Below are 16,316 nucleotides of genomic sequence, written 5' to 3'. Positions count from 1 at the left end.
AGTTTTTGGGGCGAATAAGTAAACTTGATCAGGCATTGGGAAGCCGAGAATTAATATTAACCACATATACTCCCCCCCCTTCCTTCTATGATTCGCATTACGAGGACCTACACGTTTATGAATACATACTTGCGCGCCCCCTCTCACTCACTTCTCGTGTGTTCGGCAGAAGCCATATATTAGTCGGAGTATTCGCCGGAGAGAGAAATATTGAAACGATGGAATGGAGAAAAGGGAGTAGAGAGACCATAGCTAAAGAGAAAGAGAGAATCGAGACGCCCGCTCGACCGTGTAATACTCGCGGTAAAATTCGTAACACACACGAGAGAAAGAATAAAAACCAGATTTTAAAATTGCCGATAAACGTTTTAACAAATTTTATAATCTATTAATTTTTTTTTCTTTTTTTTTTCCCCTTATTTTTAATGAATTATTATTTTACAAAATATTTGATTTTCATATAACTGATGTCAAAAATGCCTGCCAAGCTTTCTAGGGGTTATATGAAGTTGGAAGCGTTTATTTCATAATCAGCAGCTTTCGAATCGTCGCTATTGTGTCTGCCGCCGCATATTGACAGAAATGCTCGATACGAAATGCAAGGCCGCTAATCTCTGACATTTATGCGCGACTTCCAGTTGTATATACGTGTGCTTGTTTTTGTAGGTGTGAACTGAGCATTAGAGTGAAAGGATGAGATATAGAGGGAGTGTAAGTTGCACAACTATATTATATATATTCTGAGCATAGAAATACATGTTTGCCACATTGTCCTTTCTATGACTAATGAGAAAGTTGCAAATATGAGATATTTGATTTTAAAAAGTTCTATTTTTTTTTCTTTTCTTTTAAATATATTCAATCTCTTCTCAAGAGACATAAGTCGCATTAGTATTCTCTGATGCGAGGGAGTATTCTCACGTATATGAATTTTTTTTGTCCTGTCATTTGTCTCCAATATCTCTCGCCGTCCGAACGGATGATGGTGTGGACCCCTTTTCTCCCGCGTGTCCATAGGGATACGATATATATCGAATAAGCCACAATGACAAAAAGAGTCATAGTGTGTGTATGAGTATAGCGTCGTCGTAGTAATGGTTGGCAGATGAGAGCGAGAAACAAGAATATAAGAGAAAGAGAGAAGACCATTTAAAACCGAGATGCGAGGAGAAAGAGATTTGCATTTGCCGAGAGAGAGAGAGAGGGAATGAGAAAAGCAGGGGATGAGTAACGACACGTATCATACGTAAGGGCGATCAGGTGTGTGTGGACTTACACAAAGAAAACTTTTAACGGCAGCCAAGTTCTTCTTCAATTAAAACCCCTGGTGCACCCTCGTCAAAGGGATGTGAGTCATTCTTGTTTTTGCAATAATTTTTTTTACAATTCCCATTGCGGCAGTTTGTTGGAAGTCAAATTTATACCAGAATAGAGAAATCATTTGAGAATATTTTAAAAAAATGAAATTATATTTTTACTCAATATAACTCTTTCATTGATCTATGGACTCTAAGGTACCCCTTATCGTAACTCTCCTTTTTCGACCCCTTTGCCCTCTCATCCTTCGTTATTTCCATTCTTTCTGTCTCTCACTCGAAATATTACCTCTCTCTCTTTCTCTCTACCTGCGCAATGACGAATCTCTAATTTTTCTCCAATTTGAAGTAAAATCCTATAATTTTGCACTAAAAAAAAAACTTTTTCTTTTCTTCTAAATATATGTGTTTTTCCCCTCTCTTTAACCGAGTGTATTTTATACTCGATCGAATCAATCGTTCTCGCCACGACATATCGCCACGTGTGCCTATCCATATGCTAAAGCAGGTACATAAGAAACGACCGCGTAAAAGTATATAATAATTGAGTCGTTAAACGGTAGACCGAACAAATCAATATAGCGCAAAAAAAAAAAAAAAATACTGTTATTTAGTTTGGTCTCATTTATAATAAAGTACACATAAATATCAGGGACACACAAATAAACTGGGGTAAAACTCGTGAAATTATATTTAGCATATTATCGAATTGATTTTATAAAGATTGAAAAGTTAATAAGAAATAAGAATTTTTGATGAAGGTCTATATATTTCAATATTTATATTTATAATTGATCACGATGAATCTTATATAAACATGAATTTCAATGCAGATACTCTGAAATTGATGGAATGTTCCAAGAGATAAAGGACACGTCAATAGCGTGCAATCCAGCATATCGATAGCTAAATTGCTTCTGAATATATACGTATATATCTTTTATAACCCACGAATGTCAATTTCTGATACCTTCATCAGTCAAATAAATCATAATTTTTCAATTTATATATTTTTTTTTCTATCTCTTTTATTTTTTTAAATTAAAATACAAATACAAAATTATATTATAAAAGAAAGTTTTTAAAAGTTTTCAAACGACGACGGAGGAAAAAGGAAGTAAAAACAAATAAATAAAAAGTATATATATATAGGAAATAAGAAAGCAAATAAAACCCAAGAAAGCACCCTAACCTCAGGCAACGTTGTCGTGGTGTTGGAAGGGTCGAAAGAAGTTTCTGACCCGCTTATACTGGGGTTGCACGAGTCCGGAATTCCCCGCTACTTTACAAGAGTTTCCAAAGTGGCGATGTAGACGCTCTCTTCTTCACCCTCACGTTTTCTCTCTGTCTCCCTTAAGTCTCACCTTCCCACTCTTTGATTTCTCCATTCAAAACGCTTTCTTAGTCTCTTTCTCTCTCTCTCATGTTTTCCTAATGGTAAATGGCCTAATCCCTTGATTTTACTTTTGCAACTAAAAATAACTAAGTGACACACATTTACGCACTTGAGATGGCAAATATTGGCTATAATACTATATATATATATAACCGGAAGAAATTATAAATATCGCCTTTCCTCAATTAGACCGTAATTAATAATCTATTGTTGGAATATATTTTTTTTCAAATGACAATAAGAGTACTTTTCAATCGAGAAATTCCGTCATTCGCATTTGATTTAGGTATTAATTTCGTTTGGTTCAGAAAGGAAACGCGCGTGCCGACTCTTGGCCATATTGGATATCGAGAATGATTAATTAGCCCACGGGTTTTTGCATCGATCAACTTCCCCCCTTAGCTCCTCCACCCTTAGAAATGCTGACCAAGCTTTAACCATTCTTTCATTTGCACCCTTCTTCTAGGAAAAGTGTGTAAAAAAAAGTTTGTTTTTTTTTTTTTTGAAAACAAAAGAAGGAAAATTAGGATCGACAGCCCCGATCATTGAATGAATGGAGAAGCAAAGCTAGTAGTCAGAAACCCGCATTGCTTTGGGTTTCTGTGCCTAGCTAGCAACACAAGTGGAAAGGGGTAGGTGGTGTGTAAAGGGAGGTTGAAAAGGGTGACTTTGGTGGTGACGGTCTGTGTGTGAGAGAGAGAGAGAAAGAGAAATAGAGAAGCAAAGCTCGAGAGAGAAAGGAGCCGAGTAGATGGTTTCTCTAGTTTTGTCTCTCTTGGTATCTTATACCGACACGATAGCTCGTGCTTCGTTCCTAACCCTTTGCTGGCAATTCATCCATCCACGTTCTCTCTCTTTATTTGAGTATAATTATTGATTATTGGACGACGGAAGGCTGGCTACTCTAGGAAGAGGGATTGAAGTAGGAGAGGTTAGCGGAGAGGAACGGTACCAAGGGTTGTTTGGGGGTAAAAAGGAGAAGGGGGAGGGGTGAAGAACGGTACGGGAGGATGATTAAGCTATATGCCTGGCATATCCCACCCTCTCTTTCTCTCATTCCACTCTCTTTCATCCACCTTTCCCTTCCGTCGTGGGCTCCTTCCCCCTCTCCTTCCCTTCTTCCGATAGCCCTGTCTCTCTCCGTCTTTCTGAACTGACAATTAGACTGATAGGTATATCTTAGTCTGCTATCGATTTGATTCCACCCTATCGTGTGAGTATACACCAGCGGGCAAAATTTACATCGTGTATGCTGCTACAACAGTGGGGCTGGTTTTCCACTCTCTCTCTCCCCCTCCCCCCTCGTCTTTCTCCTCCTTCGAATTCAAGTTTCTCCCTTGACCCCTCATCGTAGTCCATATACCCTTCTTCCCCAGTCATCATACACCCTCGAGCAGCCTTCGATTATAACGGAAACCTCGTTTCTATAGCGGCAATACATCCGTCTTCCAAGGGGTTGATTAGTGCATTACCGTTTCGACTTATTCTTGTCAGAAATCGCATGACATTTGAGAAGCGAAACACTTTTTGTTCCTCAATTCATATATTATTTTCTCTATCATTTATTTAACTAAATAATTGTACTAACATTTATTTCTTTTCTGTTACAGATGTTTTTTGAAATGATGGCAAAATAAAGAACAAAAACTGGATATTTTTAAAGGTGAGAAAAATTCTTTTTAATAGCTGTGTTGGAAAAATAAAAATTATCAAGCAAAAAACAAAAATCACTAAAAACAATCCGATGCTTCGATTAATTACACAATTGACTCAAATTTAATCCCCCTTGTTTACTTTTTATCTTAATTAAAACACTAGATTTTTTTTTAAACAAAAAATAAAATTTCTTATTTATACCTTGTATTGTTGACAATTTGTAGAATTGAATGCAATATTTACCTGAAACAAAAAGAAATAATTTTTTTTAAGTATTTTTGTTTTCTGCTCAAAAAAATTGGAGTAACGATTCTTTTTCACTGATCTGATTGTTTATTACAATGACAGATTTTAATTTAAAATTTAGAAATAAAATTACACTTATTCTATCGAGGAAGTAAAAAAATGATGCAATTATAAAAAAAGGATCGTTACCCCAAAAACATAATTGAATTTTGAAAATAACAATGAATTATTTATTTGATTTATTTCTATCGCGACTTCCTTTCTGTCGAAAACTTCTTTTAATAATTTATATGAATCAATTGACGATGAAAAATATATAGTGTGTCAATTGAATTTTCTAATTAGATAGTGTGACACACATTTTTGATTTCCTCTCATTTATAAATGAATAAATCATGGAATTATATTAAATGTGATGAGAAATATATATATAGAGTTATGACTTATTTCGCGAGGGGCGCGATTGAAATTGAAGTCGTATGATGATTATTAAAATCTGATTGAAAATATACCGGTTATCGATGGTATTCAGACAATTCTCGTTGGTAATGTCGAATAATAATTAACGAAGTTAATCGACAGCAGGACGAGTGTCGACGGTACTTCAACACACCATATATATCCCTCTTTTTTTTACCTCTCTTTTCTACACTCCAAGCACTTTATATCATTATAACGCCGATAATGAAATTTTAACCACATCGAATATCGATACGTCGACGTTATATATCGTTCGCGCTATCAATCATTCTCTAATATGCATACACGAATATCTATAATATTAGCCCTCCACCCTTTTCACTTGGTTTCGGTATAATTGACACCTGTCCGCCCTGCGAGGGAACACCTATAGTTACTATTATCCCTTCAAGTCAATTTTTCCCTTATATCAACAATCTTTTTAAGACAATTTACACCAATTTTTTCTATGATGTTTTAATTTTAATATATACCTACATTATATGTTTGATAATTTTATTTGATTCATGACATCTTCTTTTGTTTTTAAATGAATTTTAATATTTGACGTTTAGAAATATTAAATTTTAAAATTATTTCCCAATAAATTATAGAATAATGTTTCGATTTTTAAACAGACAATTAATTAAATATATAACAAAGTAAGTTAAATTATTTATTCAATTTAAAATTTTTTTTTTTTAAATGAAAAAAAAATTAATTTTCTTTTTCAGGAGGTTAAATTACAATAGAAATAAAAGTGATTTTAATTCTAATCAATTTTCCGATAAATTAGTATTTTACGAAGGCAAATTTTATAACAAACAGGTATTTTTAAAAAAAAAAAAAGATTTTTAACAACATTTTTTCTAATACTAAAATTTTATTTCTCAAATAGAAAAAAGAGTTATTGAAACAAGTGAAGATAAAATTACAAGATGAAGTGATTCTAATGAAAGATGAAATTTTCATTCTTGAAGAAAAATTAGATAATTATATTCGTGATATAAATGAAAATATTCGTTATCTAAATGAAATCGAACAATGTTTAAATACTCCAAAAACAAAAGATTCATAAAATTATCGTAAATTTAATAAAATCTAATTTGATGATAAAAAAAAAATTCAAAAATAGCTTTTTAATATATGTGCTATAGATTATGATTTATATCTAAAACATCAAAAGAAGAAAAAAAAATCCCCAGTAGCGTGTTTTTATAAAATGATATTTACGATACAATGTCCTTCAAGTTTTATAAATATTATTTTGCTTACAAGAAACATAAAACTTTGTCACAAAAATTTATATATGTTTTCTGTGATTTTGGCTTCGCTTGACATTTATTCAATTTCTATCAAATTATTCATATATACTTTGCAGTCGCATGTTATGCGTTATAAATTAGTTTAATATCGTGTAAATTAAGCATAAGCTTAAAATTTAATAAAAGTCAATTTTACGTATAAATTTAAAAAAAAATTTTAACGCTTCTCAAAATTTTATTAAATATTTAAATTACAAATTTATACGGTTTTATAATTTTGTAAATTGGTTTGATTTTATAGTTGATTTACAAAAGTAAAAATAAAATCGACCTTTTCAAAAACATTTTTGATGTAAATTTAAGTTTAAAAAAATTTCCTAACTATATTCTTTAAGAATAGAAGGCTATTAACTTATTTTCACTTTTGAAAAATGAATCTGCACGCAAAAAAAAATCTTCATCTTGAACAGCGATAAGTTTCTCTGGCGATATATTTCTCTAGAATAGGGAAATCTTTCGCTATTTTAGTGAAACATATCGTTGATCTAGGTAAAGATTTTTTTTGCGTGTTTAAAAATTCTTAATTTTTTATATTAAAACGTGTACATGTTTTTTTCAAATATAATTTATATATGCGCCTCCAAAAAGGGGATTTAAATGCAATCAATTTTAGGTTATGTTTAGTGATAGTACCTTCAGTAAACGTTTATTTTTAATCAATATTGAATATTTTGAATCTAATAAAAGCTATAAATATAAGTAGTTTGTATTAAGAGTATCTCTTTATTTTCAATTTAAAAATTTGCAAACATAACCTAAAATTTTTTTTTTTGAAGGTCCCTTTTCTCATGGAACGTTACAGAGGGAAAAAAAGTAAATTAGCATATATACATACAGTTTTAATCAATGAAAATTTGATAGGTCGTGTATGTATATAACAAAGAGAATGAGATCAATTATTATCGATCGTTGCGTGTGTTACGTTCGAGGCTAATGAACCTCGTAGCGATTCACAGAGACGTTAATCCCGCGAACAGGAGAGTTTTATCGCTTGCAACCCTCTCCCAAGTGACATTGGCGCACGCTTGTCGTAAAAATCTCAGATATACCTATATATATATGGACAGGTAAACGAACCAAAATGAAGAAGGTGGCTCTTTCTCCCTCTCACAAGGGTTGTAAATTTGTTTATTACTTTATGAATGATAGTTCGACGGTAAATGAGCGAGAATCTACCTTAGTCCTTATAATGTAGGTTCCAGCTTGATCGAATAGAAACGCGCGTCGTTGTAAAAATCCATAAAGAAATTTGATAATAAATATAAATAGAGAGGGAAACCCGCTTTATCCGAGGGTGTTCTATCACCTGATTTTATAATGCCAAGGGTTGTAAAAGAAAACAAGATAAACGTCAACACTTTTTTTTCAGTTATATGTATGTGTTCTTGCAAGGTAGAGTAATATAGAAAAAAAAAACCCGAGAGCATAAATGAGAAAAGTAAACAAAAAAAAAGTAGAATTTTACGATCACGGTTTGAATGATACTAAAATAAAATACTTCAAAAAATTTTGTTAAAAATATTCGGTGAATTTATCAATGTTTTAGGATTTTATACAAAGGGGTTGTTACAAAATGGGTCCATTTTTTTTTCTAAAAGCAAGTGTCAAGTGACCGGATTTGAAGAGTATGAATTGGAAAATATAGATATATATATCTAAAGTATGACCCTTAGAAGTACTTGAGCGTGTTAACGCGCGGGAAATGATTGATCGCACTTTGTTAGGTCGGTGTGTGTTAGTTGGTTTTCTGACATAATGCTCTCGTTTATACTCTGAGACGGTAGGCGCGCATATATATATATGGTTCGATAATGCCCGGATTCTAACAGGACGCGTTCAATAACGCGCGCGTTCAATCCATAAGATATTAAGGCTTCATGTAATGTATAAACATATATAGGTCCGATGTGTTGTCTACATATGCGGGTGGCTTTCTGGGATCAGTTACAATGACCCCGCAGGCCTTTTAAATGAAATAAAATTACCTATATCCTCTTTGCTTGATTGGCCGATGATGATCGTTCGACTTGTGTGAATTAAAAGGTCCCAAGAGTGGACATTCTACGGGTCTTTCATTTTATTCCCCATTAGATTTACTCCAAAATGCGGGACACTGATTTAAAATCACTTAAATATTCTTTTCTTTTTTTTTTATTAAATGAAAATTATAAAAAAAAGTAACTTGACGTTTTAAGAAAAAAAAAAAAAATAATTATCGAATTGTCGGTTTGGATGAATGCGCGATCCGCGGTTTTTATCTTCACCGACACCGTGGGAAGCGATTAGTGTCATTTGGAGAATGTTGGGGGACACAGTTTTTTTTCGTGCCCCTTCATGGAAGAAATTCTCGTCTCGCTTAGTGGGCTTTCTATATATATATATATATAGTTGATTCGATGGAATATACGCAATTGAACCACCTGCACAATCTAAGTACATTTCGTGTGTGCTGATATATCCATGGGAGGCTTTATACTTTGAAGATTGTGCAGGTGTCGAGTTATCGGCGTCGATAAATCCAATTTAAACTTGCTGCGAGAAGTTTAATCGATTACAAACTTATAGAGTAAGTGGCCCTACTGAATCGTTTTCAAAACCTAATTATACCAAACCCGCGCGATTATTTAAAAGGCAATTTTTGTTGCCAAAAAAAAGAGTAATCAATACTACTGGAAGGAAAAAGGGAATATACATTTTTTTTTTTAGTATAAAAGCCGGGTATTAGTTGTTGGGTAAGATACGAGGTCCGATATAGCCATCACTACACCCAGGGGGCCTACTCTGTTCAGCAATTAGAATATCTCAGTTTAATCCAGCTAACCAATGTTTACCTGGTGTTTTATCAAGCTCACCATTTTTGAGTATATATACTTTTTCCCTTCTTCTTTTTTTTATTATTCTTCTATTCTGTTTGTCTTTGTTTATTCGTGTTTCGAACTTTTTTTTTTATATATGTGTAAAAGTAAGAAGGTTAAATAATTCACTTTTCAATAATCCCAAGAGGGAAAAGAAATCACTCGTCTTATATTGATACCAGGGCTATTAAACTAATGAATTTAATCAGAACGAATGAAAATGAGGCAGAACGAAGAACCCAAAGTTGATATTTTCGTCCCTTGCAAACGATTATTGAAGATTAGATTTTTAAATTGAACTCGATATAGACCTTTAAAGGTAGGGAGAGAAAGAGAGAGAGAGAGAGATAGTTTGGCTGAGGTCCCTGGTCTCTTTCTATCTTCGAGTAAAATTAGCATATCTCGCAAAGTGATCCCCGGACCCTAATTGAATTATTCTTAAATTCCCATAAAATCGCGCGAAAATTACCAGCTGTGAAAAATCCACCGCCCATTGCCATCACGAACGCGCTACCGCGTGTTCTGATATCAGATGCCGAAGACTATCGCCTTGGGGGCAAGGAGAAAGAGAGAGACTGAATTTCGGCGCATATTGGACACGACTCATTTTCCGGAACGTTACACTCGCCTTTTTTGGGTTTATTCTTCTTTTTATTTTACGATCGTCGGCGTCATTGATTGTATTTTTAATTGAGGAATAAACTTTTTCGCAAAAATTTAAGATTTTGTTTTTTATAACGTTTTTCTTTGTAGATATCTCTTAACTAGTTTCCTAGCCTCTTCCTCGATCGGATTGATATACTGTAAGGCAATCGACTCGGTTACATTTAAGCGAAGACGAATTAATTTCTTTGCGGTCATATATGAGATTAGGAATTCCGGACGAGGATCTTCGTGTCTTATCTCAACTGTTTTACTTTGATTACACACATATATATATAGACTAGTTTCTAGATTTCCGTTCTTCTATAAAATAAATGATTTGAAATTCTTTATTTTTGAACAACATTCAAAAAAAAATGTTTAGTTTTTTTTTCAAATTAGTTCAAAATTATACCTTTATATATGAAATAAAGGAATACATTGAAAAATATGAATATTGGAAAATCAAGGAATTTCCGGTGTTGGAAGAAAATTATTGTTCACAGGTCAATTGTAGAAGGCGCGACCCATAAACGTCCACTTCGGCACGAGTCAGGTCATAATATGTGTAGTACCACTACTATGCAATCAATTACTATATCACAAACTGCTCGATATAACGCGGGTGCCAGCATGTCACTATATACGTAACGATTGGAGTTTAGTTATATAGATTTTTTTTTCTAGTTTGTTAAATGACGTGGCTATATCTTATGTTTATTTCAAGAAAACCTTCTAGACCGGAAAAAAAAACTTAAAAAGACCTCGACCGCCAACTATCGCCGTTTATATATCAATATATATAATATTAAAGTATTTTTTTTTATATTTCCTTTTTTCTCATTTAATTTTGATTAAAAGAGACAAAATCGGATTAAATTTTCCAAAAGCATGATATTGGAAAGTTTTGCCTGTCAATCAGAGTGAACCATGTCTGAGAGTGTGTCTGTGGCAAATGGCCTGAGGGGTCGATGCGATTGATTAAGGGGGAGGGAAAGACGAAAGGACGAAAGCTTTTGGGTTTCTAATTGCAGTAATTAAACTGAAGGACTTACCTCGACTTTGTACTACTTCAGAGAAGCGAAATTTTATTCTTAGATAAAAAAAAAAACATTTTCTTTATCACAAATTTTGTTTTTACTTTGAAATTCGTTTTATTTAAAAAATTTTTAATATTTAAAAAAAATTTCATTAATAAAATTCAGCACTTGTAGCGTCTTGATAGTTTTGAACATACTAAATATGAATAAGCGTTCAGTGCGTGTATCTCCGATTTTTTTTTTTATTGACTCTTTAAACACAGTAGCTTATTTCATAAAAATCGAACTGGACCGAATGTATATATATATTCTATATATATATATGATTAGCCGAAATGTGTAAACTTATTTATTTCATGATTGATAACCTCGATGGCGTGTTAAATCCATCGATTTCCAAATCGAGATGCTACAAATTATGAAAGAATCTCTTTGTTTTATATTTTATTTCTTTAATTTCAATCTATGAAGACAAAAAACAAATTTTTTCATTAGAATTTAAAATTTACTAATTATAAAATTAAAAATATGTAAATTGCAAACGGAAAAATTATTTTTTAAAAATTAAATATGAGAAACTGATTTGAGAATACTATCAATAATTCATGAGTGACGAGAAGTTAATATTTCATTGAAAAAGACAAAACCAATACAATATTTTAAGTTCCCGAACTATTATAAAGATAAAAATTCTTATTACCGCATTGATGACCTCTTATTAAAAATTTTTTTAGGCTACATTTGACATAATATATATAATCCCATATATCTTCATTGCTTCTTTAACTGAAAATTATTCTTTATCAATATACGTTGACCTATTTCTTGCATAATCAGCAATTTTTGAAACAATTTTGTTTTTTCCGTATACAATATTTAGAATTTATCACATTCTTTTAGAATATTTATAAACACTTAACGGGCATATTTTATCGATAGAATATATGAGTTCCTTTTAATTTTTAATAATTAAATTTTAAAAAAATTTTAATGTAAGAAAATAATCAATAAATAGGAGGAATTTTTTTATTAATGAATTATGAAAGATATAATATATATATATAAATAGCGATCAGAAGACACAAGTACTAACACGAAGCTACTTAGTCAATCGACCTCCTTTGGGCTTTGTGCGATATATATATATATATATAAACTGAGATTGAATTACGATCAGTGATCGTCGGACAGAATCGCCCGAGGGATTTCTGACGGTCAGTGAGGATTGGATCTAAGTAAATGACAAAGCAGAGGGAGAGAGAGAGAAAAGACCCGGTATAGGAAACGTGCGGCAACCGGGAGTCGAGGACATAACAGACCGAAAGTGGCGAAGGAGGGTTTGGGAGAAGAGTGTTAGAGCACGGGTTTCCTCGGCAAACCGCAATCTGTCCGTCCTTCCAAAACCCCCTTTCCACCCTTTCTCCCCCTCCCCCCTTTCTCCCTCCTTCAAGAATTCTGCTAGCTATCCTTTCGAGTTCACTCCCAACCAACGATACGACGACGACGACGACGACGTCGACGCTCCCTTACATTATCGGCGGGGGCGGTCGAGTGTGGCAGGAAATCAAGTCCAATCCTATCTATCACTGACCAACAGTGGCTCTCTATCAATTCATTTCATTAACTGATATCAACTCTATTCAAAACTACTTATTATTAATATCCAAAATCAATGATCCAGTTTCAAAAATTATTTATTTAATTTATATATATCTCTCTATATATTATAAAATGATTTCGCATCTGTCTCCAGTGTGGGTTATTCCATTTCAAGTGTACCCAATCTACGTTTTTTGACAAGGTTAGGTTAGGTAATTTTTGAGGTTATGTTCGTTTAGGGGTATTTGAGGTTATGTCTGTCGGACATTGCCTCGAACCCAGTGGTCTACCCAAGTTAGTTTATGTTGATTAGGTTAAGGATAAGGTAATTTTTGAGGTTATGTTCGTTTCTTAGTTAGGAGTATTTGAGGTTATGTCTGTCGGACATAGCCTCGAACCCAGCGGTCTACTCAGGTTAGTTTAGGTTGATTAGGTAATTTTTGAGGTTATGTTCCTTTCTTGGTTAGGGATATTTGAGGTTATGTTCCTTTCTTGGTTAGGGCTATTTGAGATTATGTTCGTTTGTTTATGTGTGGAAGGTATTTCCCGTCAAAGTTTGAGGTTATGTTCGTTTCTTGATAAGGGGGGGGGGATTTCCCGGCAAAATTTGACCTAAAAAGATCTAAAGTATTCAAGGTCACAGATCATACATAACCTCAAAATTCAAAGGCATAGGTTTCCAGGATTCAAGGCATTAGTTCAAACATATAATCTCAAAATTCAAGGTCAAGAATATGTTCGGCAAACATAAACTTAAATTCCCCTAATCAAGAAATGAACAAAACCTCAAAATTTAGGTTCGTTATTAAGGTAAAATGTAAATATTTTATTTTATTGGAAAACATTTTTTTTTTTTGAAATATATATAAACTTTCTGCAATTAACATCTAATAAATTATTCTTGATAACAATAATAGATAAAATATTTTTGATAGACAATAAACGTCGAATAACAATTAAACTTTTAATTATTATTCGTTAACAGTTGAGCATCACGGAATAAATCGTATAATCAGTATTTCCGCTTTGCGGTTGAATGTCCCTCTTTCCTATTAGACAAGGTTTACTGTTATGTATATACATAGTTTTAGTAGTAGTAGTAGTAGTAGTAGTAGTGATAGTACTATAAAACTTTACATGTAAGTAAACGCGATATCGCAATTTATACTATTCCCAATAATTCAAATGAAAATTGACTTTTTAAAAAAGAAATAAACTTTTGCAATAGAGAGAAAGAGAGAGAGAGAGTGGGAGAGTCGATGTCGAAAGTTTCAGCGAACTAACGGGATGATTTTCAACGTTAGAGCATTTAATTAAATTAATTATATGCTCACCTCGTCTGTAATATAAATTGTGAGCAACTGTATACATATATGTTTGTATATGGAGTAAGGGAAGCCCCAGATAAAAGGGGTGGAAAGGGGCGTCACCTAGATGTGCGATCGCCAACTTTGATAGTTACATTTCGTCTGTCTATTCTGGGTATATTTTGTCTATAGGAAAGTGTATGCTCCACTGAATTTAGATTATTCGTTAATATATATATATATATATATACATCGTTTACTGAAATCGTAGCTAAAATTATTTTTTTACTTTGATAAATTTAAATAATTAATTTTTCTTTAAAAGAAAAAATTTTACAAATAGAAACAAAAGATTTTTATCGAAAGTGATTCTTGGTTTTGCGTAATATTTCGTTCATCGAGCGAACCAATTGCACGGCCGCGAATATTGCAGATTTATAACGGCAAAGTTGGAGAATAAGCCCTGTAGTCCCTCCTCCTCCCTTTTTTCCCCCCGACTTCTGTCGAGGTAAGCCGCGTAATCAAAAGGATGGATTTGGAGGAAAAACGAGAATTATCCACGCTGTTCTCTCTCTAACTCTTTTCAATGTAAAATCGACGCATCCATAGGAAACTTTATCCTTAATTATATTACAATTTCATGTTAGTCAATGCTCTCTCAATTCTCCCACCAATAATTGTTGATTTATTTTTAAAAAAAATTTTTTTGAAAAGTAGAAAAATTTGACAATTTTTGAAATCTAAATTTGTTATTTTTCAGATATGTGAATTGCTCGTTTTGTGGGATGCAGCATTACAACTTTACCACAGAGGAAAAGGAGGAGGACGATTCTTGTGAGCCAGACGGTAAATACATTTTTAAATAAGAGTTTTTTGCCCTCTCACGGTCTCGGGATTTTGTCCCCGTATCGGGAATTATCCTTCGGTTTGTGCATTATCCTTCGAGGTAAAGGGAAGGGGTAGCATCAAAAGAGGTAGTAGGTAGCTTGACTCTGGATGGCTGCCTCATCCGCAACTCAAACCACTGTCTGACTTGCGCGAGCCTTCACTACTTAGTGCGCGAAATCAAATCCCTACCATATACTTTATCCCTATTCGGACTAACTTTCACATATATACAATTGTATTTTATTTTGCACGAAAAAAGTTACTTTTCATTATTTGTATTTTTATTTTTTTTTTTTTTTAAAAAGAAATTTCTATTAACTTGAAAAAATTCCTGTCGACAGATGTTATATTCACTAATCTAGAAACAATGAAGCAAAAACTCGATTTGAATTTAAACTTCTTTTATATAACTTTAAGAAGGCAGATATGATTCAGCGTCAGCTTGATTTCTTCCTTTTTTTTGGTTTTCTACCTCTATTTACATCATCTTTCTGTTTTTACTGATTTCAATTGTGATTGATCACCGACGGTGATTGAGGATTTTGAAATGAAAGCCTCCACGCGGTTTAAAGCCACAGAGACAAAAAAGAGGACCGAGTGGAACCCTCATCTCTCTCTCTCCTTTCTATACTTCTTTCCATGTTCCCAAATGAATATAGTAAAATTTATATACGAGTCCATATCGAGTCGATAAAAAGAGAGACAGACTACGGCGTCAACACAAAGGAGGGATTAATTTTAAATATAGTATATATATATATATATATATAGATATGATGAAAAAAGGGGTGAGTTTGTGGATTGAGGGTCGAGAGAAGCCCTCCAGTTTGATAAGTAATGTCTTTCGTCGAGTGTATCCGAATATCTCGTAAAATGAAAGGTAGAGAAAGATTAAATTATCCCAGAGAGTGATAAAAAAAAAAAAATTCGACATAGTCTTGAATTTTGAATATATATATAAAAAAAATAATAGAACCATGTATTTTATTTTTAATTTAAAACTTATTTGAAACAAGTCCATTTTGACCGAGTGTGAGACTAGTGTACCCAAAAAAAAAAAAATTCTGAAATTTAGATACTTGGGACCAATTTTAGAATATTTTATATACTTAAATTTAATTATAAAATATTCTAAAGTAGGTCTCAAGTATATGTGTTCTAAACAGAATATACTTTTTTTTCCGTGTAGAGAAAAATGGTTATTAATTACTGCGTAAATGAAAAAATTTGTTTTCTTATTGTTTATAAATATTATTTATTTTTCATTTATTTATAAATAAAATTCAATGTAGTTTAAAAATATAACGATAATAATCATTGCAAAATGTCTGTGGGCAAACAGTAGGTGTTTTTGTAGATTAATTTTTGATTTTTTGCCAAACGACCAATCACAATTTGTTTTTTTGCATATTTGCAAATATATATTTTTATACATTTTGTTGTTGACAATATCAAATCAATTTTGAGTAATTTTTATTAATTATATATATAATCGAAAAAAAAATATATTCTATTTAGAAATAGATATTTGGGATTTTAGAAATATTTTATACTTTAAATTCAGTTTTTAACTTTCTTAAAATTTGA

The 16,316-nt window shown here is 32.5% G+C and overlaps 1 protein-coding gene across 12 annotated transcripts in view; it reads right to left on the bottom strand.

Moving 5' to 3' along the window:
- Positions 1–16,316, bottom strand: part of LOC127277372 (homeobox protein cut-like) — an 83,760-nt gene that overhangs the window by 16,384 nt on the left and 51,060 nt on the right. For 10 of the 12 annotated variants that reach the window (XM_051298463.1, XM_051298468.1, XM_051298465.1 and 7 more), the window contains one exon: positions 4,570–4,611. The exons of the other annotated variants lie outside the window; for them this stretch is intronic. In XM_051298463.1, coding sequence (XP_051154420.1) covers positions 4,570–4,611 — 42 coding nt within the window. The remainder of the gene's footprint in view (positions 1–4,569; positions 4,612–16,316) is intronic. 12 annotated transcript variants of the gene reach the window in all.

Source organism: Leptopilina boulardi, unplaced genomic scaffold (genome assembly GCF_019393585.1).
Source record: "Leptopilina boulardi isolate dan_hultmark-lab unplaced genomic scaffold, ZJU_Lbou_2.1 LbouV2_165, whole genome shotgun sequence".
Taxonomy (NCBI): domain Eukaryota; kingdom Metazoa; phylum Arthropoda; class Insecta; order Hymenoptera; family Figitidae; genus Leptopilina; species Leptopilina boulardi.
Note: the sequence above shows the minus strand (reverse complement) of the source record. Positions and strands in the feature narration are given on the sequence as shown.